Source organism: Delphinapterus leucas, chromosome 6 (assembly GCF_059928025.1).
Source record: "Delphinapterus leucas isolate spDelLeu-1000000601 "Yukka" chromosome 6, BTC_Dleu_Yukka2, whole genome shotgun sequence".
NCBI lineage: Eukaryota > Metazoa > Chordata > Mammalia > Artiodactyla > Monodontidae > Delphinapterus > Delphinapterus leucas.
This window is the reverse complement of record NC_143134.1, coordinates 16,199,622-16,227,276: the sequence shown is the minus strand read 5'-3', so window position 1 is coordinate 16,227,276 and position 27,655 is coordinate 16,199,622. Positions and strand designations below refer to the sequence as shown.

Here is a 27,655-nt window from a genome sequence, read left to right as displayed (position 1 = left end):
CTCCAGCAGCGCCTTGGCCTCGGTAATGCCAAAGATTGACTTGAGGCCAATGTTGCTATGGGGGTCAAGGGAGTAAAACAAAGCAATATTCCTTCCAGCTGAACACTGGAGCCAAAAGAGGTTGTGTTTTCAAACAGATCTGATCAAAGGACTCCAGCCCTCAGCTAGAAGGGCTGTTGTAATTAACATGGTTAAGGTTTCTTAGCAACGGTTTACTTAGCAACAACGAAGGTACAGGTATGCCTCAATAAAAGCGAACTCAATATATGAAAATCCATATGTGTGTAAAAGACAAATTTAAAAGTGACTGCTTTACAGACAGGTGTTTTATTTGGTGCCTAAAAAATGTGATTAGATTTAAGTACATATACACATGCAGGTGTGTGTCAAATGTAAAATACTGCAGAGATAAAAGAAACGAAATTGAGTTATTTGTAGTGAGGTGGATGGACCTAGAGTCTATCTTACAGAGTGAAGTCAGAAAGAAAAAACAAATACTGTATGCTAACACATATATATGGAATCTAAAAAAGAAAAGGTCACGAAGAACCTAGGGGCAGGACGGGAATAAAGACACAGACCTACTAGAGAATGGACTTGAGGACATGGGGAGGGGGAAGGGTAAACTGGGACGAAGCGAGAGAGTGGCATGGACATATATACACTACCGAACGTAAAATAGACAGCTAGTGGGAAGCAGCCGCATAGCACAGGGAGATCAGCTGGGTGCTTTGTGACCACCTAGAGGGGTGGGATAGGGAGGGTGGGAGGGAGGGAGACGCAAGAGGGAAGAGATACGGAGATATATGTATACGTATAGCTGATTCACTTTGTTATACAGCAGAAACTAACACACCATTGTAAGGCAATTATACTCCAATAGAGATGTTAAAAAAAAAACAAAACACTGCAGAGGCCCCATGCGCTCCCTGCGGCACATGCGGCAGTGCCACCAGCGGCAGCGGCATCGCCCGGGAGCTCCTCAGAAATGCAGAATCTCAGGTCCCACCCAGCCCTTGTGAAACAGAACCCACAGCTTAACAAAAGTCCCAGAGGATTTGTGTACACATGAGGATTGAGAAGCCCTGCTCTAGGCAATAGTCCTGACACTACAGCCAAGGCTCCACCTGCAGAGTTACCTGTCAGGGCCTCTACTAGTGGTTCTCAAGCCTTACTCCTCATTACATGGCAGAATAAACACCTGAATCATCTGGGTAGGATATCTTTTCTTTTAATTAAAAAAAACAAAACAAAAGGGCTCTCTCTTTTTTTTACGTGCTGATGCCCAAACCCTAACCCAGACTTTGGATTTCATTGATCTGGGGTGGGACCCTGACAAGAGCAGTTTTTGTAAAGCTCCTCAGCCCATTCTTGTGCAACCGTGGTGGAGAAGCACGGCTCTAGAGCAGGAGCTGCACCTTGATAGAACACAGCCTCTCCACCAAGCAGGATCTTAAATGCATCAGCAGAATGAGAGATTACGATGTGCCTGGATATCATTCTTGCACAAAACACAGAATTATATCAAGGTTGGTCTTCTCCACACCAAGTGTACCAAAATAGATTTTCCCTGGGCTAGTACTAGGGAACTGTTTCTGGAACTCCTCAAATACAGGGGAACGGCTCGCTTTAACCAGATCATAAACGACTACACCGCCAAAAAGTCAAGTACCGCGCAGTGCTGAAAAACCTTATGGCATCCCACACCAGTAAGCCCTCAAATAGATAGCGATCAGAGGATGAGAAACCTCTCATCTCCTATAACAAAAAGCTTTCCTGTGCTTACCACATAAATTCTTTTAAAGTTCTACCAGAAGCCCATAAATAATATTTCCTTCCCCGATCTGTTCAACTGTACAATTTCAAAGAGGATGCTGGAGAGAGAGGACGCAGGCTGGGGGCAATGAAGGCTGGCAGCAGGGAGAATCAAGTAATCCAAGGCAAGGATTCAGAAAAGCCGGTGCAGTGGGAATGCACGACTGGGAGAGCTGGGACAGAAAGACAGTCCCCGGGGACCCAGGGAGGGGCGTGGCGCTGAGGTCAAGGCGCAGGGTGTGGCCAGGCGGGGTTGTTAGGGCAGAGCAGAGGCTCAGAGAGCATCCCTGAGGGTACTGAGGACGCTGGAAGGAGGGGAAAACTGAGATAAGCCAGGGGCAGAAGTCCTTGGTGAACCAGGCAGAGGGCCTAATCCACATCCCACAGGAACCAGGGAGGGGCAGAGCAGAGGTGTGACCAGAAGCTGGGTTGTCTGATGACCCTGGCTCTTTTCAACAGCCTCCTGTGAATGAAGCATCCAGTGCAGCCTGAACTCGGGACGCTCCCTCCCTAATGACCCACCTGCCTGGACTTAACTCAGCAGAGCTGCAGGAAGTGCCGCTCAGCAGGCCCCGGGGCCCAGGCCTCCCTCCTCTGTCCTCATGGCTACACATGCGGGGGCAGAAAAGTGCTGAAAGACTAGGAGTTTGGTCCTAACCTACAAAGGAAGTCACCAAACAAAATTTCCAATAACTGGTAATTCTGAAGTCTTTGAAAATTATATTAAGTAACAAATAGCTACCATCCTGGAAAATTTTCTGACAGTCTGGAGAAATGTCAGAAATAAATGAAACACGTCTTTTTTGCTCTGTAATCATCAGGGCCTTGACTAGGAACCAATAAAGGAACGTGAGTATGACACATCAGATTAGCTGAGTGACAGTTACCATAGCTAGTGAGAGCAACCATATAGTTCAGATTTTCATAGATATCAATAAGATCAATTTTAAATATTTTTATCCCATTATCTCCAGAAATGCACATTCTAAGAATCCTAATATTTTGATATGCAAACGACATCCAAGGCTGTCTCTTACAGTTGGAAATGGCACAAAGAACTTTGTGCTGTATTACAGAGCCCAATTTAATAGTTAGGATCATGAATTATGGATGCACCCCATTCAGGGTGCAGTTTAGTCACTCGATTCTTGTCTTCTAGTTTTGAAACAAACAATATTGTACTATGGAGGAAATACCACATCTAAATCCCTTCCGGATTCTCCATGCCGATCCAACACTGTCTCAAAATGCTTTTCAAGTGGAAGAGCCCAGGACTGAGCGTGAGTCTGACGGTCTTCCCCATAGATGCTCCAGAGAGAGCTACGCAGTCTGAGCAAAGCGAGCAAAATGGCTGCCTGCAGCGAGCGCCTCCCTCTCTCGCGCAGCCGGGAGATGCTGGCCCCTTTGAATCCATCAGCAACAGGCGTTCTTCCCGGAGGTTAGTCTAGTCCTCACACCAGGAGGGAAAAAAGCCCAGAGAACACACATTCTTTTTAAAGTTCCTTATAATACATATCATCTATCAAGTATTACTATTCAGAGGACACCATTTAGCCTTTGTATGAAGCCTCTAGAAGGTTTTTTTGGTAACTTTGCCTGGAAAGTACTATGAGTAATAAATATACATAGTTCTATACACAGTTGAGAAATCAATCGTATGTGGTTTAATACCTCGGGAGTCTTCTTATTCTGTCTTTTCCCAAAAATGCAGTCAAGATCTGTTTGGCTCCGAGACGAGAGATCCTTCCCTAGAAAAACATGACGCCTTCAGTAATATATTCTTTCTAAAATAAGGAATACAAATATAAACCGTGAAACTCCTGAAAGCAAGATGGGTTTTGGAAAAGAAATAAACAATTTTGTAAACTACTGACCTTCTGTTTCCCCTTCACAGATTACTGCAATTAAATAAATTTAAAAATCACTTAAAAATCAAATAAGTGAACCAGAGCCCTTGACTTTCTCTTAATGTTAGAAACTGCCCTGAGCATGGAGATCGAGAGGAAAGCTCAATTCTACAGCAGCTCTACTACTGGTATGCCTTCAAGGTATGATTTCTGGACCTCTGGGCTCCCCACTTAGAAAACAGATCCTGTTTACTTCAAGGAGACATGAGCTACTTGCTTAGGATTATGAAATGCAGGATAAAAAAAATGCTGCTAAGAAATGTAGCTCCAAAACCCCACATGAGCACAGGAATGAGAACATACTGCATCTGACACATAGAAGCTCAATAATTAATTGAATGAACGAAATTTTTTTAGTAAATGCAAATAAAATTCATTGCATTAGGGTGAAAGGGTTTCAGATTTTTCTCTTTAAATTTTTTTACTGTAATAGCTATATCATTTTTAAATAAAAGGATACATAATAAGAGTCGGAAATTAAATGGCTTCTGGCAAAAACAGTGTCCAAAGGATCCTTGATTCTTATTAAAAACCCTAAACTCTTTAACTTAATTTCAAACCCACAAACCAACTAATTTAAAATTCACTTCTACGGAATTTCCACTTCTACCAATAATACCCTGTGAGCAGTGGACCAAATCTAGTCCCATTTGTCAACTTCACAGTAAATGTATTCTAAAATGTAACTACTACATATAAAGTCTTGAGGCTCCGGGGGAGTGAGGCTCTGGGTTAGACACCAGAGTCTTTGTTCTGCGTTGGAAGCCTGAGCTCCACTGTCACAGACCCACTTATCTTCTTGGTTTCCTGCAGCAAACTGACTTGGCAAAGTACCGTCATGACCCAGAAGGGTTCTAGTTCACTGACTATCACTGGGGCATTCAAATATGATATTGCTCAGTGACTCCATGAAATTAAAAAAAACAAACACCCTTCGATTTAATACAAAACCAGGTGCCAAAACCAGTTTCCTAGGCTGCAGTACCAGACTCATGGGTCCTGTCAGTGCAACCTGTTCCTGCCAGGAGGACAGGCTCGTGCGTGGCTCTGTGCTGCTCTCGCCTCTCTTCCTGAGCTGGAAATAAATGAAGCTTCCTGGTTCTACCTGGTTATTACGTAGAACCCAGACAGAAGACCCCAAAGGAAAGCTACTCGAGAGCAAAATGAAGCCTATCCCAGATGGGAACTCAGAAAATGAACCAGAAAAGTAGGGAATAAAACTGGTGGGGAGAAGTGGACAACGTTCATGAGGTCTGAGATCTATTCCAAGCTTTGCCCTCAGCAGAACCCATTCTGCACGGCAGAGCACATTCGGGTGGCAGTTTCTAGTTCAGAAAAAGGAGTTGTACTGAGTTCAAAATACGTGGCAGCCACCCATCCCTAAGCTAGCTCCTGAAATGGAAGAGATACCCTAAAAGAAATGCAAATGACAATCTCTTTTACAGCAACTGAACTAAAAGGAATGCTGCAGGGGTTAAGGAAGGGAGGGTACATGCAAGATGACAATTCTAAAACAGGATGTCAAAATATGAACACGCAGTGATGAAAAACAAATCTAGAATCAAAGGGAAAGCTGTCAAGCTAGTAGAGAATGTACCAATGAAGGCGCAAGTGTTTCTAAAGTTTTGGTGATGGGTTCTCGTATCAGAAATGTCTACCCTTTAGCAAAGTTCACTTAAGTAAATGTAGAAACCAGGATTGTTACAGGCCTTGCTCTGGATTTGATCTGGAAAACAAAACACAGAGAAGAATTAACAGAGACCAATGGAAAGGAACTTAAAGGTAGATAAAACTGTGAAGATGGAAGTGATGTTGAAATGGTTATTAGTTAATGGTCCTGGCTGAATAGTTTACAAATGTTATAAAATTATGGCCAGTTCTGAATAAAATATACATATTAAAAATGAGTTTGAAAGTTATTGGCCTCAGTTCTGAATGACGGTCAAATCACAGCAAATACTGTTGATAAACTTGTCTCAGAGAAAATGACAGTCAAAAAACTGAACAGAATAGGAAGTATATGTTATCTGCCTGGATTTGGTTTATTTATCTACCAGTCTTCAACTGTCCGTATCATTTCAAGGACCGAGGAAAAAAGGTTCTAGTAGCCAAGCTGATGTAACAAAGTCCATGAAAGGATGATCTGATACTTTCAGAGAACAGCAGTTTATTTATGATCATTTTAGCTGTTTTTCTAATCATGAGGATTATCAGGTGTTCCTGTCTATCAGTGCAGCAAATTGGAAGAGAGGAACATGACCGCAGCCAGACACCCTTACAACACCAAGAAGTCCATATGGGAAGCAAATAAAACGATAAAAAATAAACGTAAGAACTTAATAATCATGGAAATTTGGAACCTCTTAGTTTAAGGACAAAAGTCACATAGAGCCCAACAAGTGCTAAGGCGAAAACTGTATTATAGCACTGTATTATATCCAGGACTCAAACAACTGAGTTTTTCTACTCAGAGTAAAGGGGCAAGGGTAAGGAAATGCAGGTTTGAGAAATATGTTTGTTAAATAAAAAACACTGAAGGGTTACGTAGGTAGCTTCACTTGCTTAGAAAATTTATTTGCATTCCCCAATCAAGAAGGATAAAACAGGGCTTCCCTGGTGGCGCAGTGGTTGAGAGTCCGCCTGCCGATGCAGGGGACACGGGTTCGTACCCCGGTCCGGGAAGATCCCACATGCCGCGGAGCGGCTGGGCCCGTGAGCCATGGCCGCTGAGCCTGCGCGTCCGGAGCCTGTGCTCCGCAACGGGAGAGGCCACAACAGTGAGAGGCCCATGTACCGCAAAAAAAAAAAAAAAAAAGAAGGATAAAACAAATATTATATTTTGATTTTGTTTTTTAATGAAAACACACAGGACTGATAATAAGCCTAGGGCAGAAGATTAAGAAAACTTCACTGAAAGGGTAATAATGTGAGAAAATCAGGAAACCTGAGAGAATCAGAGCAGGGGGTAAAATAAGTGAGACCCTCACAACCAATAATAAGACAGTCGGAACTTTTTAAAAGCCTGCAGTGGTGCTACTTCACAGTTAAATGTCAAAAGAGCCAGAGCCTGAAGAGGAAACGGAACACCCATCACCCGAGCCTGACAGCAGGGGGCCAGCTGGGCCAGGACACTATACAGTCCGCGTCCAGACCAGGAGCCGACCACATGGACACGCACTCTGAGTGTAGTTTCCTTGTTTAAGGAGTGAAGTATCACAAATTGTCACAGGAATGAGAAGCCTGAATAAACTACCACAGTGAAGCCACACGAGTACAGTGTACACAACCTTCCACCCACCCACTACATGACTGGGAGCAACAAGCAATGCTCTCTGGACAACTTCTCACTGTATAATATTAAAAACCTCGAAAACGGCTTTGGAGAAATTTATATTATCTCTATTGTTTTTTCTCTGCAGATATGGCCTTGCCAAACATTTTTCAAATTAAAAGAAACCACTGCTGAAGTTAGGCTTTTAAACAAATATGGATGAAACTAACATTTTGAAATTATGTAATAAATGATGTCAAATTTAAATCATAAATTTAGGACTAGAGATAGGAATAATTATGTATCAGAACTAAAATGCTACAGCCAATATTTAGGCAGTAACAAATTTTACAATGCTATTTGCTACTGTAATCGTTATCTTCACTCTTCACACCAAGCTAAATAAAATGCCGTCTTTCCATGTTTTAGTTTCCTGGACCATAGATGGAGTTACAGTATGAATCATCCTCATTAAACAAGTGAGTTAGTTACTGTACTACGAGCGTACCCATGGGCAAAAATCCTTATCATCCACTATGCTGTGGACATCAAAATGTCCACACAACGGCATCATTTCTGTTAAGTTCTAAAGCACAACCTATTTTAGAACTCAACAATGACTTAAAAATCTTTCATTTCACAAAAATGGAAACTGAGGCTAAAAGAGGGGAAGAGGTTGAGTGATTTGTGTGAGACAGTCATGGCCAGAATCCAGCTTCCTGTGGCCTAAGATAGTCCTCCTTGGAGGAAACTGAGAGGTTATCATTCACATCCAGTGACAACAGCTGCTCTACAAGGAAAGATGTCTTTCAGTAAGTTAAAGAACTTTAAAATAAACGTTTGGGGGACTTCCCTGGCAGTCCAGTGGTCCAGCATGGAGGCGCTTCCACTGCAGGGGGCATGGGTTCAATCCCTGGTCAGGGAACTAAGATCCCACATGCCGTGCCGCATGGCCAAATAAATAAAATTAAAAATAAATAAATAAGTAAATAAAAATTAACTTTCACTGTGAATTGCTGAGATGGACGGTAAATGAGTATTTTCCTCACTACCTGGATTTCTGCCTCCCTCTATCTTTCCTATTTATTCCCAATCTGCAATTCCTCTATTTTCCACTCAATCTTCTCTGCTACCTTTGTTACAATATATGTTGAATTACCCTCCCTACATACCAATGCCCCCTGCTCTCCAAACAAGGCTAATAAATAAGCAAACCTCATTTTAAAAGAGAGAAAAGGAAAGCACAACACACCAAGCAGGCTGATAGGGTCACCTGGCAAGGGGGTGGCTTAACTAGTAACAGAAAGGAGATACTCCCGGCATCCATTAGATTAAAGTAGATTAAAGAGGTTTATCCCAGCTTCGGCAAATGCTTCAGATGAAATCATGCATGTAGTCAGGTACAAAAGGAAAATGAGAAGATTCTATTCTCAAAAGTCAAAGCTTAAAAGGCTGCCATACTACCCAAAAGTCACAGCGCACTTTTAATTTCATTTGTGCTCAGCACCCCTCCTGCTGTATCTATTTTTTTTTTTTTCCTATAGGGTCTAATGAGAAGGAGGGATATTTAAGGGGTTGGGTATGAAGGGACCATTTAGCCTCTCCCGACAAGGACAGAGGGGCCAACAAGGATTGCTTTCTGTCCTGCAGCAGGTCGGGGTGGAGAGGAACCCTGCTCAGAAGCCATACGGGAGAACGACAAAGGTTCTACCCTGACAGAAAGAAGAGAGGTTAACACGACGAGCCAGACAAGCCATACCTGCAGGGACAGGGAAGGGGAAGCCCCAGTCTCTCCCTGCACGCGTCCCCGAAGCCAATCGGCTCTCTCCTCCCTTCAGCTCTGCCATGAGGCCTCCCTCAAACCAAACCCAGTCTACCTTTTGGGGTCCTGGCTCCAAATGAGAGCCACCACTAACAGTTTAGAGTAGTGAGGATCCCAGTGCCCACTGCTATTCAGCAGGTTCTAGGTGTCAGGGAATTCCCAATCATGCCAACGAGACTAAAGCAAAGACACGTGCTTTTCCTGGCTGGCATACAGAGGTAGAAACATACATCTACTCTCCCATAGACGAACCATCAAATGGTGACTAGATAACATAGTTATCATGCTTACGCTTTAAGTATATTAATGTAATAATAACGTTTTGTGCCTGAAAAGTACACTTAGTACACAACACTGTTCCATGGGAAAACATCTGCGGAGTTGACGAGATTAAGTTAAATGGTTTCTTTCCAATACAAGACTGCCACCTAGTGGTTAAAGAGGATACCTGCACCCACGACTGACCGTGTAGGTACAGCACTGGGAAGGGAGTGGGGAGGTGGTGATGAAGGAAGACATGTTTTCTAACACTATTTTTGCAATGACCATGGAACACCTAAGTTAACACTACATGAAACACAGAAACGGTGTGGCGTAATAGAAGAGTCAACTCGGGAGTGAGATTTTTCATACTGGAGATCTCAACGTGGCGCATAATTCTCTAAATTGGCACATTTTAGGAGCTGTTCAACACCAACATTAAGCTCTGAAAAACAGGAAAATGTAAATAAAAATGTTGAGCGATAAATTAAAATTTTCTGATCTAGCCACATAAAGTCCCTTTTCTCTTCTAAACAGCAAGTTAGCTTCCACACTCAGCTTTTTACCAAAGGTCTGAAGCCGAATCTGGGGCCCACCTCAGAACGAATGAGTCTGCGTCTGCACCCTAACAAGACCCCCGGGGACTCACAGCAAGAGCTGAAACGTCAGCGCTGCTTTAGATCAATCCAGTCAGCGCGGCCCTCCTTCCCCATTTTGTAAGTAAAACAAGTGATGCTGGTGAAGAGCTAAAAATGCTTTAAGAAATCCAGTGTGAACACAGAGATTTCAAACAAGTAAAGAAATGCTTAATTTTACCTTTTGTGAATTTCATATAATGAACACGGTTTTTGGAGATTTTGGACTTCTCTTCAAGGCTGAAAGATTTCTTTTCCTTGTTGTCTGAGGAGTCTTTTAAAAAAGCATGAAAAACATTACATTAAACTCTCTGCATTCCATTCTCATTCTCTTACAGTGACACAGTCTTATTTAAATAAAATCCTATGAGACCTATTATTACTGAACTCTAAAAATGATCAGAAATATTCTTAAACTGTGTACTATGGATCTGGCAGGGCTATTCTCCAGAAGCTTATAACATCCTGGAGGAAGAGAAATGAAAACTTCTGTTCACACAAAAAACCTCCACATGAATGTTCATGATAGCTTTATCTGTGATAGTAAAATACTGGAATTAACCCAAAATTCCTTCAATGGGTGAATGGCTGAGCAAATTCTGGTACTCCCTTATATGGGAACACTACTCCACAATAAAGAGGAAGGAGCTGGTGATACGGTGCAACAACCTAGATGGACTTCAAGGGCATTATGCTTAAATGAAAAGGTCAATCTACATACTATATGATCCACTTAGACTATAACATTCTTGAAATGACAAAACTACAGAGATGGAGAACAGATGAAAGGTTTCTAGGGACAAAGATGAAAGTGGAGTTTGGAGGTCGGAGGGGTAGAAGGTGGGTGTAAATACAAAAAGGCATCATGAGGCAGCTCTTTTGTGGTGATGAAGCAATTCTATACCTTGACTGTGGTGATGGCTACATGAATCTATACATGTGATAAAACTGTACAGAACTACACACACACACATACACACACACGAATGAAGGCTAGTGAAAACTGAATAAGGTCTGCGCTCTAGTTAATAGTCAACATGAGTGTCAATTTCCTAGTTTTGATGTTATGCTACGGCTATCTTAGATGTCACCGTTGGGGGAAACTGGGTGAATGGTATTCAGGACTCTTTCTACTACTATTTTTGCAATTTCCTGTAAGTCTATAATTGTTCCCAAATAAAAAGTTCTTTTAAAAAGTGAATAAAGGTAAGACAGATTAATGATAATCAAAAACAGATCAGAGATGCTAATCAGGTAGAGCATGAAGGCACAGAGCTGGCACTGAGCCACCGCCTCAAACAACAGATTTCACTGGAGGCTCGCCTTTCAGGACAAAAGCAACAACAAAAACAAATCATTGAGGAATAAACTCATGTGGTTACTCCTTTGACAGAACAGGAAAACGTGAGCCAGAAAGCAGTCTTGGTCCTTTGCCTGAAATATCAGAGCACGTAGATCCGGGGTGAGAGTCAGGGACAGGATTCTCAGTAGCTGCCTGTGTTCCCTCATCTTTATCTATTTGTCAAGTTTAGGGAGCAGAAAGAGCACACCACAGGTAGAAAAGAGACTGAATTCTCCTATGGTTATGTCATAAGGAAATATAAATACGAGGTTAGAGAAAGGAGAAAAAAGGAAATTTTCACCATAGTAGTGAAGTGAAACAAGCACATGTCCATTAAACACATTAGCTAAGGGTAATCCCTCCCAGGAAATTAGTCATTTCAAAAGCAAAGTGTAAATTACATAGCAAGGCTCTGAACGATGTTAAGGTAGATGTTTCAAGCTTTCAGACAATGCCTAGCACAGCTTAATCACATCAACAACCTGAAACATTCTCCTCCGCGGTCACTTCCCAAGATCAGCTTGGGACTTTTTCAAAAACATCCCACCAGGAAACTTTCTGCTCTTTTCTGTGGCCAAACAATTTACATAGCACATAACAGTCTCGATTTTTTTTTTTTTTTTTTTTTTTTTGCGGTACGCGGGCCTCTCACTGTTGTGGCCTCTCCCATTGGGGAGCACAGGCTCCGGACGCGCAGACTCAGCGGCCATGGCTCACGGGCCCAGCCGCTCCGCGGCATGTGGGATCTTCCCGGACCGCGGCACGATCCCGTGTCCCCTGCATCGGCAGGCGGACTCTCTACCACTGCGCCACCAGGGAAGCCCAACAGTCTCAATTTTGATGTTCCAAACACAAACTACCAAGCACAGTACCAGCTTGAAGTGGCTTTTACCCACTGAAGGTTTATTAAGCACCAGGCGCTGGGCTGTAAGCTTTCTGTGCCATCCTGCATTCCATCTCGGCAACCGCCCTGGAAGGTAGCTGCTAAGACTAATAAACCGACTTCACAGGGCACTGAAGCAAGAGGGCTAAAATAAGGCCCATCAAGGCGGTGGCTATGACGGAACTGGAACCCAGGTAGATCTGCATGAGAGCACACATCCTTAACCTCCACACTGTGTGCCAGCGGAGCTGCGCTCACACTTCTGGGGACGTGAGAACCTCCTGGGAGCTTCGCCACCTTCTGAGCACACAGCCTTTCCAAAGCAAACCCGAGCCTGGACACGTCCTAGGGGAGCAGTTTCTACCTGGCTGTCCACACACACGCTTTCCTAAAGCTGCTCTGTTCTGTGTGGATGCATCAATCTGGTCCTCCTTCTTTGCTTCTCCCCTGCGTCCTCCTCCCACTTTACACAAGGAGAGCAGAGCTCTCCTCTCACCAGGATCAATAAGGAACAAGCCGCAGTACTGGTGTCATGGAGGTTTCCTTTAATCAAAGCCGCAAACCCAGCACTTCCAAAAAAGGTTTTACTGTTCTAATAATTACTTATCAAAATTTATTATTTCCTGGTTTTGTGCATTATAATCTACAAATTAATAAAGACAACCTAATCCAAAGTAAAAGTATTTACCCTTAGGCCTTGGGGCTATGAGAAATAAACCCAAAATTTATATGTATTTGTTTTGTAGTGGAGAAACATGACAGGGTAATGAATTTTTCAAAGTTCAAGCAAAAAATATATTAACATATTATGGGATATATACAAGGGAAATATTTCAGAGGAAAAGAAAGTAGGAAACATAATATCTCTGAATATTAAAGGACTTACTTTTCTGTTTCTAAAGAGATGACCATGGATATCAAATTGCTCTGGTATTTAACATCCACTGGATACATTTGGGACTGATGGAATGCTTTTATTTTAAAATGCCAATTTTCCCAATAGGCAGATATTATATTCTTTGTAACTATTTAAAGCTGTGATTAAAAACATTATAGATGTTGATCTAAAACTGTGAGATAGGGTATACTGTTTTTCGAAATTCCCTCAGGAGCCCTGGGAGCAAAAAAATTTGAAGATCCCTGTCCTAAACCACACCTTCGTGGATGACAGGTTATCAGCATCCCAGTTTATTTCCAAAATATTTAAAATCACAAGGGACAAGATACCTGACAGAAGTAAAAAGCATTTCTTAAAACCATGAGATAAGTCTATCAAAAAGCTGAATTGAGTCTGGGAGTAACTAATTGAGATAGGATAATTTTTAAAAATGAAATTTTAAAGAATATAGAGATTTTTGTGTCCCACAAAGGAATAAGGGTTATTTCTATAATCTTTGCAAGATTCTATGAAGAGAATAGTATAGAATTTCTGTTTAGTTGAAAGGCAAACTGTGTTGATTTGGTAAGCAATCTTAAGGAACTAAAAATATTATTATACCAGAAAAATATGTTGCTAGGTTATCGTGTCATCTGCTTGCCAGCTTTAATTCAAGTAATAAAACCAAAAATTCATTTGGATGAAGATACTGTATTTACCAAAGATGACTTGGCAGAAAAATCATCTCAGCTCTCCTGATCCATTTCCGGGCCAGCTTTTCTGTTAAAGGACTATTCTAAAGGCTGGACTGTACTGAGTGAGACGGAGGCAGAGCGAACAGCCCTGTCCCTACTGCAGGGGTGCAGCACCCTCTAGTGGTCTTGAGGTGGAAGTTAACCTATAGATCAGTAACTCAGTTAATGATTTACTATACTTCTATGGCTCACGCAGAAAAAGACTCAGCCTGCACAGGTGAACCTGTGGATGGGGCTGCACACGGACAGGAACCACCACCTGGAGTCTGTTATGCCCTCGCCACCTTCCTGACAAATAACACAGGCTTCCCCGGGTCACTTTCAACACTTCCCTGACCACCCTTGTGGGAATCCATCAGGAAGGCCCTGCTGCGGTGATTGTGCTCAGCCTGGGCAATCAGCACAAAGGGACCTGTCCCGAACCAGGGTTTTCATGGCTATTACAATGGCATTTCTCAGTTAGCAAACAGTAATCAAGATACCATCAAATTGGAAAAAAGTAACTTTCCAGCTATCACTGTCAAATCTCAAAAGCAAACTGCTCAAAATCTGCTTTCTCTTTTCCACAGCTCCAAAAATGAATCTCATAGCGCCTTCTTTTATGGAATCCTGGTGTGATAATTTATGGGCATCCCTATCACTTGAAAAGTTACAAAGTATTCTCTAACTCAGTACATCAAAGGAGAAAGTATGATACCAAACAAAGTGAGAATTTTCCCTGTTCAAGAATGAACGTGTGGGGCTTCCCTGGTGGCACAGTGGTTGAGAGTCCGCCTGCCGATGCAGGGGACATGGGTTCGTGCCCCGGTCCGGGAAGATCCCACATGCCGCAGAGCGGCTAGGCCCATGAGCCATGGCCGCTGAGCCTGTGCGTCCGGAACCTGTGCTCTGCAACGGGAGAGGCCGCAACAGTGAGAGGCCCGCGTACCGCCAAAAAAAAAGAGAATGAATGTGTGGGGCTTCCTTGGTGGTGCAGTGGTTAAGAATCCGCCTGCCAATGCAGGGGACACGGGTTCGAGCCCTGGTCTGGGAAGATCCCACATGCCGCAGAGCAACTAAGCCCGTGCGCCACAACTACTGAGCCTGCGCTCTAGAGCCCGTGAGCCACAACTACTGAGACCACGTGCCGCATCTACTGAAGCCTGCGCGCTTAGAACCCGTGCTCCACAACAAGCGAAGCCACCACATTGAGAAGCCCGCGCACCGCAACAAAGAGACCCCGCTCGCTGCAACTAGAGAAAGCACGCATGCAGCAATGAAGACCCAACACAGCCAAAAATAATAAATAAATAAAAATAAAATAAATTTATTAAAAAAAAAAAAGAATGAACCTGTGAATGCCTCTAGGTTGATTCCTGATACTCAACTTGTTGCATCTGTACTCTTTAGTTAACCTTCATTACAGGTTTAACATGACATAAATTACACTTGCCATGTTTTACCTCCAGAAAAGGGCCCATGCAATTTTCAGGAATCTTTTATCACCACAAACATCACCACACGTAGGAGTACTTGAAGTCTGTACAATTAGTTATAAAGCAAACCCCTCGTTACCACCTCCAGGGTTAGAAACAGAACACTACCTGCATCTAGAAGCATCCTGCACCCCTGTGCCTCTTCCTTCTGTAACAGGGGTTCTCAGCCTCGGAATTACTGCATTTTGGCCTGAATAATTATTTGTTCAGGGCAAGGAGAGACACAGCTGTGCTGCATCTCCGGCCTCTCCCGACCAATGTCAGTAACATCCCCCCAGTTGTGATCACCAAAAATGTCCACGGATATTGTGAAATACCCCATGGGAGGCAAAATCATCCCCGGTTGAGAACCATTGTCCTAACAGTAACCATTACCATGATTTTGGGGATAACCACCCTCCCCCTTACTTTTCGTTCTGGTTTTAACCATTCTGGGGGGAGAGGGAGTAATAGCCATAGAAAGTGCCTAAAGCACAATGTACTCACATACCTGTGTAACTACCAACTGGGTCAAGAAACAGAACAAGAATAACAGCCCAGGAGTTCCCCATGAGCCCCTTCTCAATCCCAAACCCCTCCCCCTCCCCAAAGGTGATCACTGTTGTGACTTTCACAGTAGAGTACTCATTTCTACTACGAGTAACTTTATGACAAAAGTTGTAACAAAATAACTTTGTTTTAACAAAGTAACAAAATAACTTTACCACCCAAGTCTAGTACCTAAATATCATATTTCTGCATTCCATTTGAAGTTCTATGTAAGTGGAATCACACTGCATGTTATGTGTCCCACTTCTTTCAGTCAACATTGAGTTGATGAGAGTCTTCGACACCAGAAGCAAACTACAGCCTGTGGACCAAATCCAGCCCACCACCTACTTTTGTAAATAAAGTTCTATGGGAACATGGCCACATCCATTTGTTTATATATCATCTCTTGCTGCTTTCATACTCCAACAGCCAAGCAGTTGTGACAGAGACGCTTCGGTCTGCAGGATATCTCTATCTGGCCCTTTGTGGAAAGTCTGCCAAGCCCTGCCCTATACTCTCACATGTAACTGTACTTTATTCTTCATTTCTTTGTATTTACAAATGTGGCAGTCTACTTTTCCGTTCTATTGTTGGTGGACATCTGGGTTATTGCCAGTTTGGGGATACTACAGATAGTGTTTTAAGTATTCTTTCCTTCTGACTGAAGGATGTACATCCTTGGAAATTGCCTTTATTTATGGCCTATTGATAGTAAACTTTTTGCCTGAAAATTTATTCTTGAAAGATATATTTGCTGAATGTAAATGTCTAGGTTGCCAGTTATATTTCCCTCAATATATTACTCCAATGTCTTTGGCTCCCATTGTTAAGACTGTTGCTTCTTTGAAGATAATAAGTATATTGCCTCTGGCTGCATTAAGAATCTTCTCTCTCTTTTGTGTGTGTGTGTATGCTGTTCTGCCATGATGCTATGTTGTCACATCTGTTATTACATTTGCGAGTAGAGACTTTTAATGTAATCTGCATGGATTCTCTCAATTTTCTTAATCTGTGGATTTGCTTTATCACCAGTCTTCAGCCCTTATCTCCTTAAATTTTTTTTTTCAAAGTACCATTCAGTCAGAACTCTTTTTTTTTAAACTTTATTTTAGTTATTTATTTTTGGCTGTGTTGGGTCTTCATTGCTGCACATGGGCTTTCTCTAGTTGCAGTGAGCGGGGGCTACTCTTAGTTGCGGTGAGCAGCTTCTTACTGTGGTGGCTTCTCTTGTTGTGGAGCACGGGCTCTAGGCGCACGGGCTTCAGTAATTGCAGTACGCAGGCTCAGTAGTTGTGGCTCACGGGCTCTAGAGCGCAGGCTCAGTAGTTGTGGCACACGGGCTTAGCTGCTCCGTGGCATGTGGGATCTCCCCAGACCAGGGATTGAACCTGTGTCCCCTGCATTGGCAGGCGGATTCTCAACCACTGCGCCACCAGGGAAGCCCCTATCTCCTTAAATTTTGCCTCTGTTCCATTCTCTCTCTTCTTGTGCTACTGAACTTTTATTAGATATTAGATTTTCTCACTTTATCCTCCATCTAAACTTCTATTCCATATTTCCATCTTTTCGTCTTTCACACCTGCATTACGGATACTATCTTCTAATCTATGGTCTACACTTTCTTCAGCTGTGTCTACTTTATTAAACCCAACAGCACATTCAGTATCCAAACCTGTGTGTTAGAAGCCACCTAAAGTCATCAATAATGCAAACTTATGAATACCTGACGGGAAAGAAAAAGCTTAGGAAACAAAGAGATTTGGATAAATTTTCAAATAAATCCCTCCTATCTTTGCTACTCTCTCTCAAATATTCAGGAACTGAAAAAAACTGGGAGATCTAGTTATTTTGGTATTTACTTCATTTCTTTCTCTCACACCAGATTTGAAGTTTCTTCAGAGGGGGAATGAGTCTTTTTATCTATTTCTGTATCCTTAGTCTTCAAATAATACCCTCAAGAAAGTGAAAAGACAACCCACAGAACTGGAGAAAATATTTGCAAATCATATGTCTGATAAAAGACTTGTACCTGGTATATATTAAAAATCCTTACAAGTCAACCATAAAGACACATAGCAGTTTAAAAATGGGCAAAAAATCTGAATAGATACTTCTTCAAAGAAGACACACAAATGGTCAATAATCACGTGAAAAGATGTTCAGCATCATTAGCCATTATAGAAATGCAAATCAAAACCACAATTAGATACACCACTCCCACCAACTAGCACGGCCATAATCAAAAAGACAGATAATACAAAGTGTTGGCTGAGATGCAGAAAAATTAAAACCCTCATACACTGCTGGTATCACCCAGCAATTCCATTCTAAGTATAAACCCAAGAGAAATTAACATATATGTCCACACAAAAACTTGTAAGTTAATGTTCAAAGCTGCATTATTCAAGATAGACAAAAAGTGAAGACAACCCAATGTCCTTCAACTGATGAACAAACTGTAGAATATCCATACAGTGGACTATTATGTGGTAATAAAAAGGAGTGAAGTACTGATACATGCTAAAACAAGGATGAACCTTGAAAACATTATGCTAAGTGAAAGAAACCAGTCACAAAAGACCCATGTTGCATGATTCCATTTATATGAAATGTCCAGAATAGGCAAATCTTTTTTTTTAACATCTTTATTGGAGTATAATTGCTTTACAATGGTGTGTTACTTTCTGCTTTATAACAAAGTGAATCAGCTATACTATACATATGTCCCCATATCCCCTCCCTTTTGTGTCTCCCTCCCACCCCTCTACGTGGTCACTAAGCACCGAGCTGATCTCCTTGTGCTACGTGGCTGCTTCCCACTAGCTATCTATTTTACATTTGGTAGTGTATATATGTCCATGCCACTCTCTCACTTCGTCCCAGCTTCCCCTTCCCCCTCCCCGTGTCAAGTCCATTCTCTACATCTGCATCTTTATTCCTGTCCTGCCCCTAGTTTCTTCAGAAACTTTTTTTTTTTTAGATTCCATATACGTGTGTTAGCATACGGTATTTGTTTTTCTTTCTGACTTACTTCACTCTGTATGAGACTCTAGGTCCATCCACCTCACTACAAGTAACTCAATTTCGTTCCTTTGATGGCTGAGTAATATTCCATTGTATATAAGTACCACAGCTTCTTTATCCATTCATCTGTCGATGGACACTTAGGTTGCTTCCGTGTCCTGGCTGTTGTAAATAGAGCTGCAATGAACTTTGTGGTACATGACTCTTTTTGAATTATGGTTTTCTCAGGTATATACCCAGTAGTGGGATTGCTGTGTCATATGGTAGTTCTATTTTTAGTTTTTAAAGGAACCTCCATACTGTTCTCCATAGTGGCTGTATCCATTTCCATTCCCACCAGCAGTGCAAGAGGGCTCCCTTTGCTCCACACCCTCTCCAGCATTTACTGTTTGTAGAGTTTCTGATGATGGCCATTCTGACCGGTGTGAGGTGATACGTCATTGCAGTTTTGATTTCAGAATAGGCAAATCTTTAGAGTCAGAAAGTAAATCAATGGTTGCCTAGGGTGGCCGGGGGAAGTGGGGAATGAATACTACTGGGTACAGAGTTTCTTTTGGGGGTGATGAAATGTTTCATAATTGGTTCTGGTGACAACTCTGAATATACTAAAAGCTGCTGAATTGCACACTGTAAATGGGTGAATGGTAGGCATGTGAATTACACCTCAACAAAGCTGTTAACAAAAAGTGCAGCGACTCCCTGCCCCACCCCCAGACCCCGCACTCTTAGCTGGTTCTTCTCATTTTCCTTACTACATGTTTCTCAATAATATTCTCATGCTGCTATTTCTTACCAATTTTCAATTGACTTCCAAAAACGGAACTAAGGAACAGGATGCAGTTTTAAATTGGCAACTGAGTGTGGACCTTGTTGAGAAGGTGCACAGAAGCTATCTGGGGGAAGAGTGTTCTAGAGAGAGGGAGGAGCCAGTGCGAAACCCCAAGGCAGGAGCACGCTTGGTGTATTCAGAAACCAGTACAGGAGTTGGTGTGGTCAGGATGGAACTGGTAAGAAGGGGGAGGGTAGGAGACAAAGTCAGAAAGGGAGAGGGTCCATATTGTGTAAGGCTGCAAGTCCGCTGCAGGGGCTTCAGCTTTTATCCTGAGCAGCACAAATGGACTTACATTTTAAAAGAATCACTCTGGCTGTTGGGCTGAGACACGCTGAAGGAGTCTGCGCGTGGACGGAGAAAGATCAATTCAGAGCAGCAGCTCCCTGTTGGGGCATTCTGCCCAGGGGACACTTGGCACTATCTGGAGATATTTTCGGTTGCGACAACTAGGGGGAGGGGGTGCTAGTGGCACCTTGCGGGTAGAGATCAGGGATGCTGCCAATCATTCTAAAATGCACACGACACGCCTCACAGCAAAGAATTATCTAGCCCAAAACATCAGCAGTGCCATGGCTGAGAAGACCGGCTTTAGAGGCTCCTGCAATAATCCAGACAAGAGATAACAGCTGCTCAGACCATGCTGGTTACCGTGCAGGTGACATGGAGCAGTCAGGGTCTTAATATATTTTAAAGGTAGAACCAACAAAATTTCCTAGTGGAAAAAGTTCTTTGGCTGGAACAGCTGGAAGGATGAAGTTGACATCAACTGAAATGGGGAAGATGGTGGAGAAAACAGGCTGTGGGCTATGGGTGTCAAACAGTTTGCAGGGTGCAGGTGGGGGAGGTACAGAACTGGAGTCTGGACCTGCTAGGTGCCAGGTGTCGACGACACCCTGAATGCAGACACTGAGCAGGGCGTTCAGGAGAGAGGGTGAAGGAGTAGAGGGCAGTGTGGCAGTGGTCACCACACATCGCCCCGTGAGACCAGAGGGCGTAAGAAGAGAGTCAGGGCCAAGGAGAGATGAGAGAGGGCCAAGGCCGGAACTGCGGGACCCCGGACATTGTCAGGCTGGGATAAGGGAAAGGCAACAGAGAAATGTAAACTGAATAAAAGCTTTACCTTATCATTCTCAAACTCGTAATGGGGAAAAAAGTGTTTGCTTATGACTAAGGTTAATTCAATGAGAATACCCCTAAAACATAAACAGAAATAACTATTTGTGAGAGCTACAATCAATTAACTTTCAGATATAGGATGCTTACAGTAAAAGAGAGTTGATAAAAGTATCTTAGATCGAGATTATGTCTTCTATAAGCCTAATGGATAAAAGGCAAAGTTTCCTTACCTGCTGTCTCCTGCCCATGGCAAGTGTTCAGTTCGGCCAGAAGCTGGTTAAAATCATCTTGATGAGCAATCCAGCTGTCCTGAAAATACCAAAAACTCAATTAGAGACAAGCCTGTAGTCTACCTAAGCTGCGATAAGATATATATTGGAATCAGGGAAATCTGGTAGTTAATGTGAAGTTTTAAATGTTTCACCAAAATATTATTTTATAAATTTGAATGAAAAAGAAATAGTATAATTTGAAATGTAATTTATCTATATCATTATTAAAAATGAGGATCTTGGAAGCTTAAGCCCTGATTTCAAATGTAGATGACTTATCAAGTCAACTTATAGTCAAATAAACAACAGGCAACCTGTGTGCAAAATGTTAAAATAAAGCAAAATAAAATATTATTTTTCTCACTATGGGAAAATTATGTAGGTCAAAGGAAAAAAGCAGTGACAGATTTGAGGGCTCTCTTCTTTGCTCATTTGAGCTGAAAATATTTTGCCCAATTCTGCTTGCTTGCATCCACCCCAATTTCAAAAAACAGCAGTGGGGACGGGAGGAAGGGCTCCAGCTTCCCTGAATCAATCAGCACCCATTTATAAGGGGCTCAGTTAATAAGCTCATCGTAACAAAGACGACCTAGCTTTAACAGAGAATGAACATCTCCAAAACAATATCAACCTGTGGGGAGCAGGGTTTCAATTCGGGAACTTGCCTCATGCATACTTTTTGAAGAATGCTTAAGGTTAAGGTATACTGAATAGGTTTACCGGGCAATGCTTCTCCTAAAAAGTTAAGTATATCTGTATATCCACCTCTTCAAAACTACCTTCAAAATCAACCTTACATAAACTCTTTTTTTTTTTTTAAATTGTCCAAGGTGTGTTTATTAATTGATGAAAATAGACGATATTGCTAAACATTCCATCTAGTAAGTGTGTGACATTCCAAACATTATGAAGTACTGGTCTTGGATTTTGTCCTCAGAAATAGAACATTCCCCTGCCCCTTTTTTCAAGTGTATTGAGATATAGTTGACATAGTTTTAGGTGTAGTTTTAGGTGTACAACAAGATGATTTGACAACATGTATATGTTAAACTCTTCCTTTAGTGGTTTAAGATTTTAGCTGTTAGGCCAAACAATTTTAGCTGCTCCAGTCCACTACCCTGAGCTATTGAACTAAGCAATGTAGCCCAGTTTACCTAAAGTAATTCCCCAGATTTCCTACCAGGTTCTGTTGGCTGCGGAAATGTAAGAACAAAGCTTTCAGTTTAGAGCCTTTCTACAGTGAGCAATGATACTGAAAATGAAAGGCAGGGTAAGCCATGAACTTTTAATTACAGGGTCATATTTTCAAAGTGTCAGTGTTTTAAGGGGAAATGTGAATAAATTCAAGTGCTATACACCAACAGTCAGAAACAGACAACGGGACAGGAAAAGAACACCACTTTCTTTCAGTATTTCCAAAATGAAATGCCACCAATTTTAACAATATAAGCTAATATTACAACGCAGGTAAAGATGAAAATTCCTCTCTGTCCTGAAATGAATATTTCTTTAAAAAGAACACTTTTTGCAAAGTTCAGCAATAAAGCTACTTTGGATCTCTTATGCATAAGCAAGTAAAGAATCCCATAGGGCAATGAGGCAAAACGATGACACGTTACAGATGCCCAGCAGCTTAGTTACGGGCTCCTTAGTTATCGAAAACATGTATGATACACGCTTGAACAGCTTAAAACTGATCAATCAATTTGACTGGATTAAATTTTTTACACTGACAAAAATATCAATTATGCAAGGAAAACCCCCAGCAGACGCTGTTGCTCACTTCATTATTGATCGTAGCTCCTAGTCCCAGGTGGTTATTTTTAACTTGAACTTTAATATGATCTGTGGCTCCTTGCTCCTGAGCCCCTAAACCCTGTGGAGATTAAACACAAAGAGAGTTAGCATTTTTATCAGGTGTAAAAATACCTCTCTTCCTTCATCAACTGTTTGATTAATCACTAAACATCTAGGAGGCATTATCCTTGTCCTCAAAGAGGACACAGTCTAATGGATTCTTACAAGATTCTGTAATATCAAGGATGCACTTACAATAATGAATGCCAATCCTGCAACCTATGACCCACTTCAAGGACCATGGAAACACTAAGGAGAACATCCTTTCTCTGATGCTCAAAAGCAGAGTGCTACTGCCAAACTAACAGAAGCCCATCAGAGGCATTAAAGTCTATGGTGCTTTCCATTAAATAATTTTACAAAACAACACTGAGGAAGGGGACTCCAAGTCGCCCGCATCATTAACACTCATTTGTAAGGAATCCCAGAGCGCCTGGTGTACTAAATGGCACCCAAGGTGGCTCCAGCACAGTGGGTGGAGAAAAAATAAGGTGATATAAAGGGGCCAGACCTTAAGGACCTTGGAAGTTATGGGGAGAATTTGGATATTATTTTTTAAAACAATGGGAAACCACCGAAGTTTTAAGCAAAGGAATGACATGATCTAATTTCTGTATTTTAAAAGCTCATTAAGGCTGCTGTATGGCAAATGGCCCAGAGGAGGAAAAGAAGGGAGTCAGGGAGGCAGCTGAGAGGCTGCTGCGTTGATCAGGGCAAGCAATGGCGGTGGTTGGTCCAGGATGGGGCCCCGGACAGAGAGGAATAATGACTGGGGATTCGGGAAGTGAGAGAGGTCAAGGAATCAAGCACGACTCCCAGGTTTCTGGTTTGAGTAAGTTGATAGGGTGCTATTTGCAAAAATGGGGAAAACTTGAGAAGAAAAAGATTTGTGGGGGGCGGGGGGGAATCAAGAGTTTTATAATAAAAATGATCTACTTGAGATGAGGACAGAGAAGGGACTAGGGCTGAACCCCAAGGAATTCCAAAGCTCAAAAGTCTAGGGGAGGAAGAGCCAGCAACAAAAATTTAGCAGTGGCTGGTAAGGTAGAACGAAAAACCAGAAGAGAGGGCAGTATTGTGGAAGGCAACACAGTGGTATTTCAAGGTATTTCAAGTCAATTATGTCCAATGCTGCTAAGGGATAAAGTAATGTGAGAACAAAAAAGGATCCATTGGATTTAGCAAGATCTTTAAAGACCTTGACAAGAACCATTTAAGTGCAGAGCTATCAGCAGAAGTCCTACATGAGTCAGGAATAAAGGGAACGTGAGAAAAAGGAGAAAATGTGTAGTCTAGCTTTAAGGGTGAATAAAATCTTACTCTAAGCAACATAAAACTGATGGTTAAGTATGATTCCAAACGCAACTAATTAAAAGGCACCATTTATGAAAATCACAGCAGGTTAAACAATAAACAAAGACAGCTGACGTTTATGTTCAGTTCTAACTCTATCATCACAAGGTTATTATAATTTAATTATTTCTCCAAAATCACTTATCGATCCAAAATAAATTTCTCCCAGTCTCCTAAGGAAGATGTATTCTCCTGATCTGAAATCTCTCTGCATGGCTCCAATTTCTTTGCTCTTCCCCAAGATACCTTTCCTTTAGACCACCCCATCTTCTCTAGCATCCTCTGGCCAAACTTGGAGTCATCATTACTCCACGCAGTGTTTCTTGGATCCACAGCCCACTTCTGCTTCCGCCGACCTGTAAACGACAAATTATCTCATTAGCAACTTATCTTTCAAACCTGGAGAATACCTCACAAGTACACACATACCTAAAGCATACACACGATACTTGCATAAATACAACAAACATTATGTTTTATTAGATACAGATATCAGATTTGGCATCCAATGGATAGTATCAGCTTGGATCATTTATCCTGGTTTCCCCAATAACTGTATATTCTGAACATACAAACTGACTTATAAGATCAAAATAAAAATATTCCCCCAAATGTGACAAATCGAAACACATGAGGTACCATCAGCTGGGCCTTCCAATTCAGCAACTGGCAGCAACCTAAGGCACCTGTGACACCAGTGTCACTACCACCAGCAGCAGTCACCACAGACATACGTTAAGTGCCAAATGCCATCCATATAGTCTCAGGTTCAATTTTCACAGTAACCCAATGAGGAGAGATCTGCACTTTTCAGATGAGAAAATCTGAGGCCTACAGAAAGAATGTTCCTAATGCCCCCAAGCAAAAAACAGAGTCTTTATACAAACCAAGGTCCTACCAACTCCAAAGCTTATATTTTTAATTCACAGCATACGAGTCATGATCTTGGGGAGAGTCACCCTCCGTGCAACCTACAGATACTAATCATCCCTTCTCACAGAAACGCCCTAAAGCCATATGACCCCTTCTCTGGGGGTCATCATCCATGTATTCTTATTAAAATATTATTCAAGACATATTCAAGGTTACAGAAACTGCAGCATAAAATCTTAATGCAATGAAATCCATTAACTATCGTGTTGTCATTTGATTAGAAAATGTAATAACTGCAAGTGTCAAAAACTGGTCTTGAAAAGAGTCTATGAAAAAAGTAGTATCTTGATAAAATATGGGTCTAAGACTCTGAATTAAATAAGGACTGAAAAGTGAGAGTGATAAATGAAATTCTCTTACGTTTATATAAGCGAGATTTCTTACCTTACATAAGGGAGAACCAATAAAATAATATTTGATAACTAGAGAAATGCAGGATAAAAAATGTTTTTGAGAAACAAACTACTAGATTTTAAAAATGGGATAAATGACTGTGGAGAAGATGAAAGAAAACAAAATATAGTCCATATGGCAAGAGAAAACAAAGGAAATTAGCATACTTACTGAAGTGAAAATGTTCACTAAGATTAATTAGGGGAAAAAAGTAGGTTATAAAACTGTACCTACAGATTTATCCCAATTTTATAAACTATCAGAGAAAATAACTGCTAGGTAGTGAAATGGTAGACTGGGACTTTTCTATGCTTCTATTTTCTCATTTCTAAAATAAGAACACCAGTCCCAAATATCTAATCATAAGGGATGCCACAGACATTAATTTAGTAAATTGTTTTAAAAAACACAAAATATTATATACTATTAATGTCAAAGATTTGAAAATTTGGAGTCATGGTGGGAAGAGAATGGAAAACATTCTCATGAAATTATGCAGCTTGAGTTGATGTCCACAGGTGGCACTTCACATCTGTATATCATTTCATACTTTGAACTATTTTCACGTTCACCATCTCATTGATTTAAGCCAACCTAGTAATGAACATAATCAAAGAAGTTTTCAATACCCCCAGAGAAACTGATCAGGGAAAGAAACATAAATGAATAGCAGAGCCAGGTCTAATGGTCCCAAGTGCACGCTGAACTAAGCATACATCAAAGAATATTAAGACCACAAGAAATCTTAGCCACACTGGTTATACAGATGAAAAAATAGAGCCCACAGGGTCACACTCTAAAACATACTCCTTTCTGTAAGTCCCTGTTAAAAAAGAAATCCGCTGACCCTGGTGACAAGAACGTAAAGATATAGCGATAACTAGATCAATTTTGTCACTTTCTACCTCAATGACCTTGGGGTGAATTATTTTCCTCTGAACCTCAATTTCTGCCCCTGTAAAATGTGAATGGTGCCTTACCCACTCCGTTTTGTATTCCCATTCCTCCACCCCCTTAGAGGATGCCGACAGCATTTATTTCATGGAATCCCTGTGTAGCGTCTGTTGGGTCTGTTAAAATTTAGCAGTTGTTTCTGCTCCTCGCTCACCAGACACTTTCAAAGATACCGGCCGGCTTTTCAGGACCAAGGCACGACTGCCATCTGCTGGCCGGCAGCCTTAGCTACAGGTATCGTTCAGAAGTTAAACAGCCTCTCCAGTGGGAGGGAATTAACGAACTTCACAAAGTGATGGGAAATGTCAAAGGCAAACTGAGGCAGGGTGGGGCGTTGAGGCCAACATTCCTTCCATAGTAGAGTGTTAGTAATTCCAACTACCAAAGTCAAAACCGCCACTGTCTTACTTATAATCACTCATGAGCCCCGCCTCCCCTAAAAAACGCTAACTTCTTGTGTTTGATGCTTCTAACCCCTTTGCTTTTCTTTTTCTTGATTCAATACACTTTCAAGAACGGGATTTCACTGCCTGAAGAGATTCTGCTGGCCCAACCGCCTCTTTTTAACCAGAGGAAGCTGAGGCCCGGGGAAGTGAAAGAGCCAGTCCGGGTTCCCACAACCGGTGTCCGGACCCCCATTCGAACCCACCACTCGCGTGCTCAGGTCTGAACGTGAGAACAAGCGTGCCAAGTGGGCACTCGCAGTCTCTCACCAGCAGACCGCAGCTAACTTTCGGGGAAGGCTGGGCCGGGAAATCTCCGCGGCAGCCAGGGCGAGCCGAGCAGGGCGTCCGGGACCCCGGCCCCCCGCATCCCCCGGCCCACCGTGCGCCGGCGACCGGTGCCCACCGCCACTCGGTCCGGCCGCCGCGTCACCCGGAACCTTCACCCTCGCGCCCGGTCGGGCCTCCGAGCCCAACACTCACGCTCAGCCAGCATCGACATGTCGCCAAGCCTGTGACACCGCGGGCCTCGGGACCTGAGCTACGGTGGATACCGCTCGGCGGTCTCGCGGAGAAGCTAGAACCACGAGCCTCTCAAGCCCGGCAAATTGCAGCGGCGAGGGCGCGCGCTGCTGACGTCAGTGAGGCGCGACTCGCTCCTGGACCGCGCGACGGCGAGTGGGCGGGGCGCGGGAAGCCTGGGACTGCATTTGGGTGGATGCTGGGTACACAAGCGGTTTCCAAGGTTTGTTCCAACTCCAGCGTTCCGTGTGTCTATGAAATATCTATAAGGATCATCCACTAAAAAGAGCTGTTATTAAGTTTGGAGTGTTTTTTTTTTATTACAGAATGTTGATATTTTAAAATTGTCAGCTGGGAGTAGATATTGCACTTTTAAAAATAA

At 42.3% G+C, this 27,655-nt stretch overlaps 1 protein-coding gene across 1 annotated transcript in view; it reads right to left on the bottom strand.

The window, feature by feature from the left end:
• The window catches only part of PINX1 (PIN2 (TERF1) interacting telomerase inhibitor 1), an 82,659-nt gene extending 55,175 nt beyond the window's left edge, over nt 1–27,484 (bottom strand). Inside the window, exons 1-6 of the mRNA XM_022594928.3 lie at nt 27,235–27,484; nt 24,275–24,384; nt 22,602–22,694; nt 20,777–20,855; nt 9,893–9,985; nt 3,487–3,563 (exon numbers count right to left, since the gene is read on the bottom strand). Of these exons, the coding sequence (XP_022450636.2) occupies nt 3,487–3,563; nt 9,893–9,985; nt 20,777–20,855; nt 22,602–22,694; nt 24,275–24,384; nt 27,235–27,253 (471 nt within the window). The 5' untranslated portion in view covers nt 27,254–27,484. The remainder of the gene's footprint in view (nt 1–3,486; nt 3,564–9,892; nt 9,986–20,776; nt 20,856–22,601; nt 22,695–24,274; nt 24,385–27,234) is intronic.
• Between the last annotated feature and the right edge of the window lie 171 nt (nt 27,485–27,655).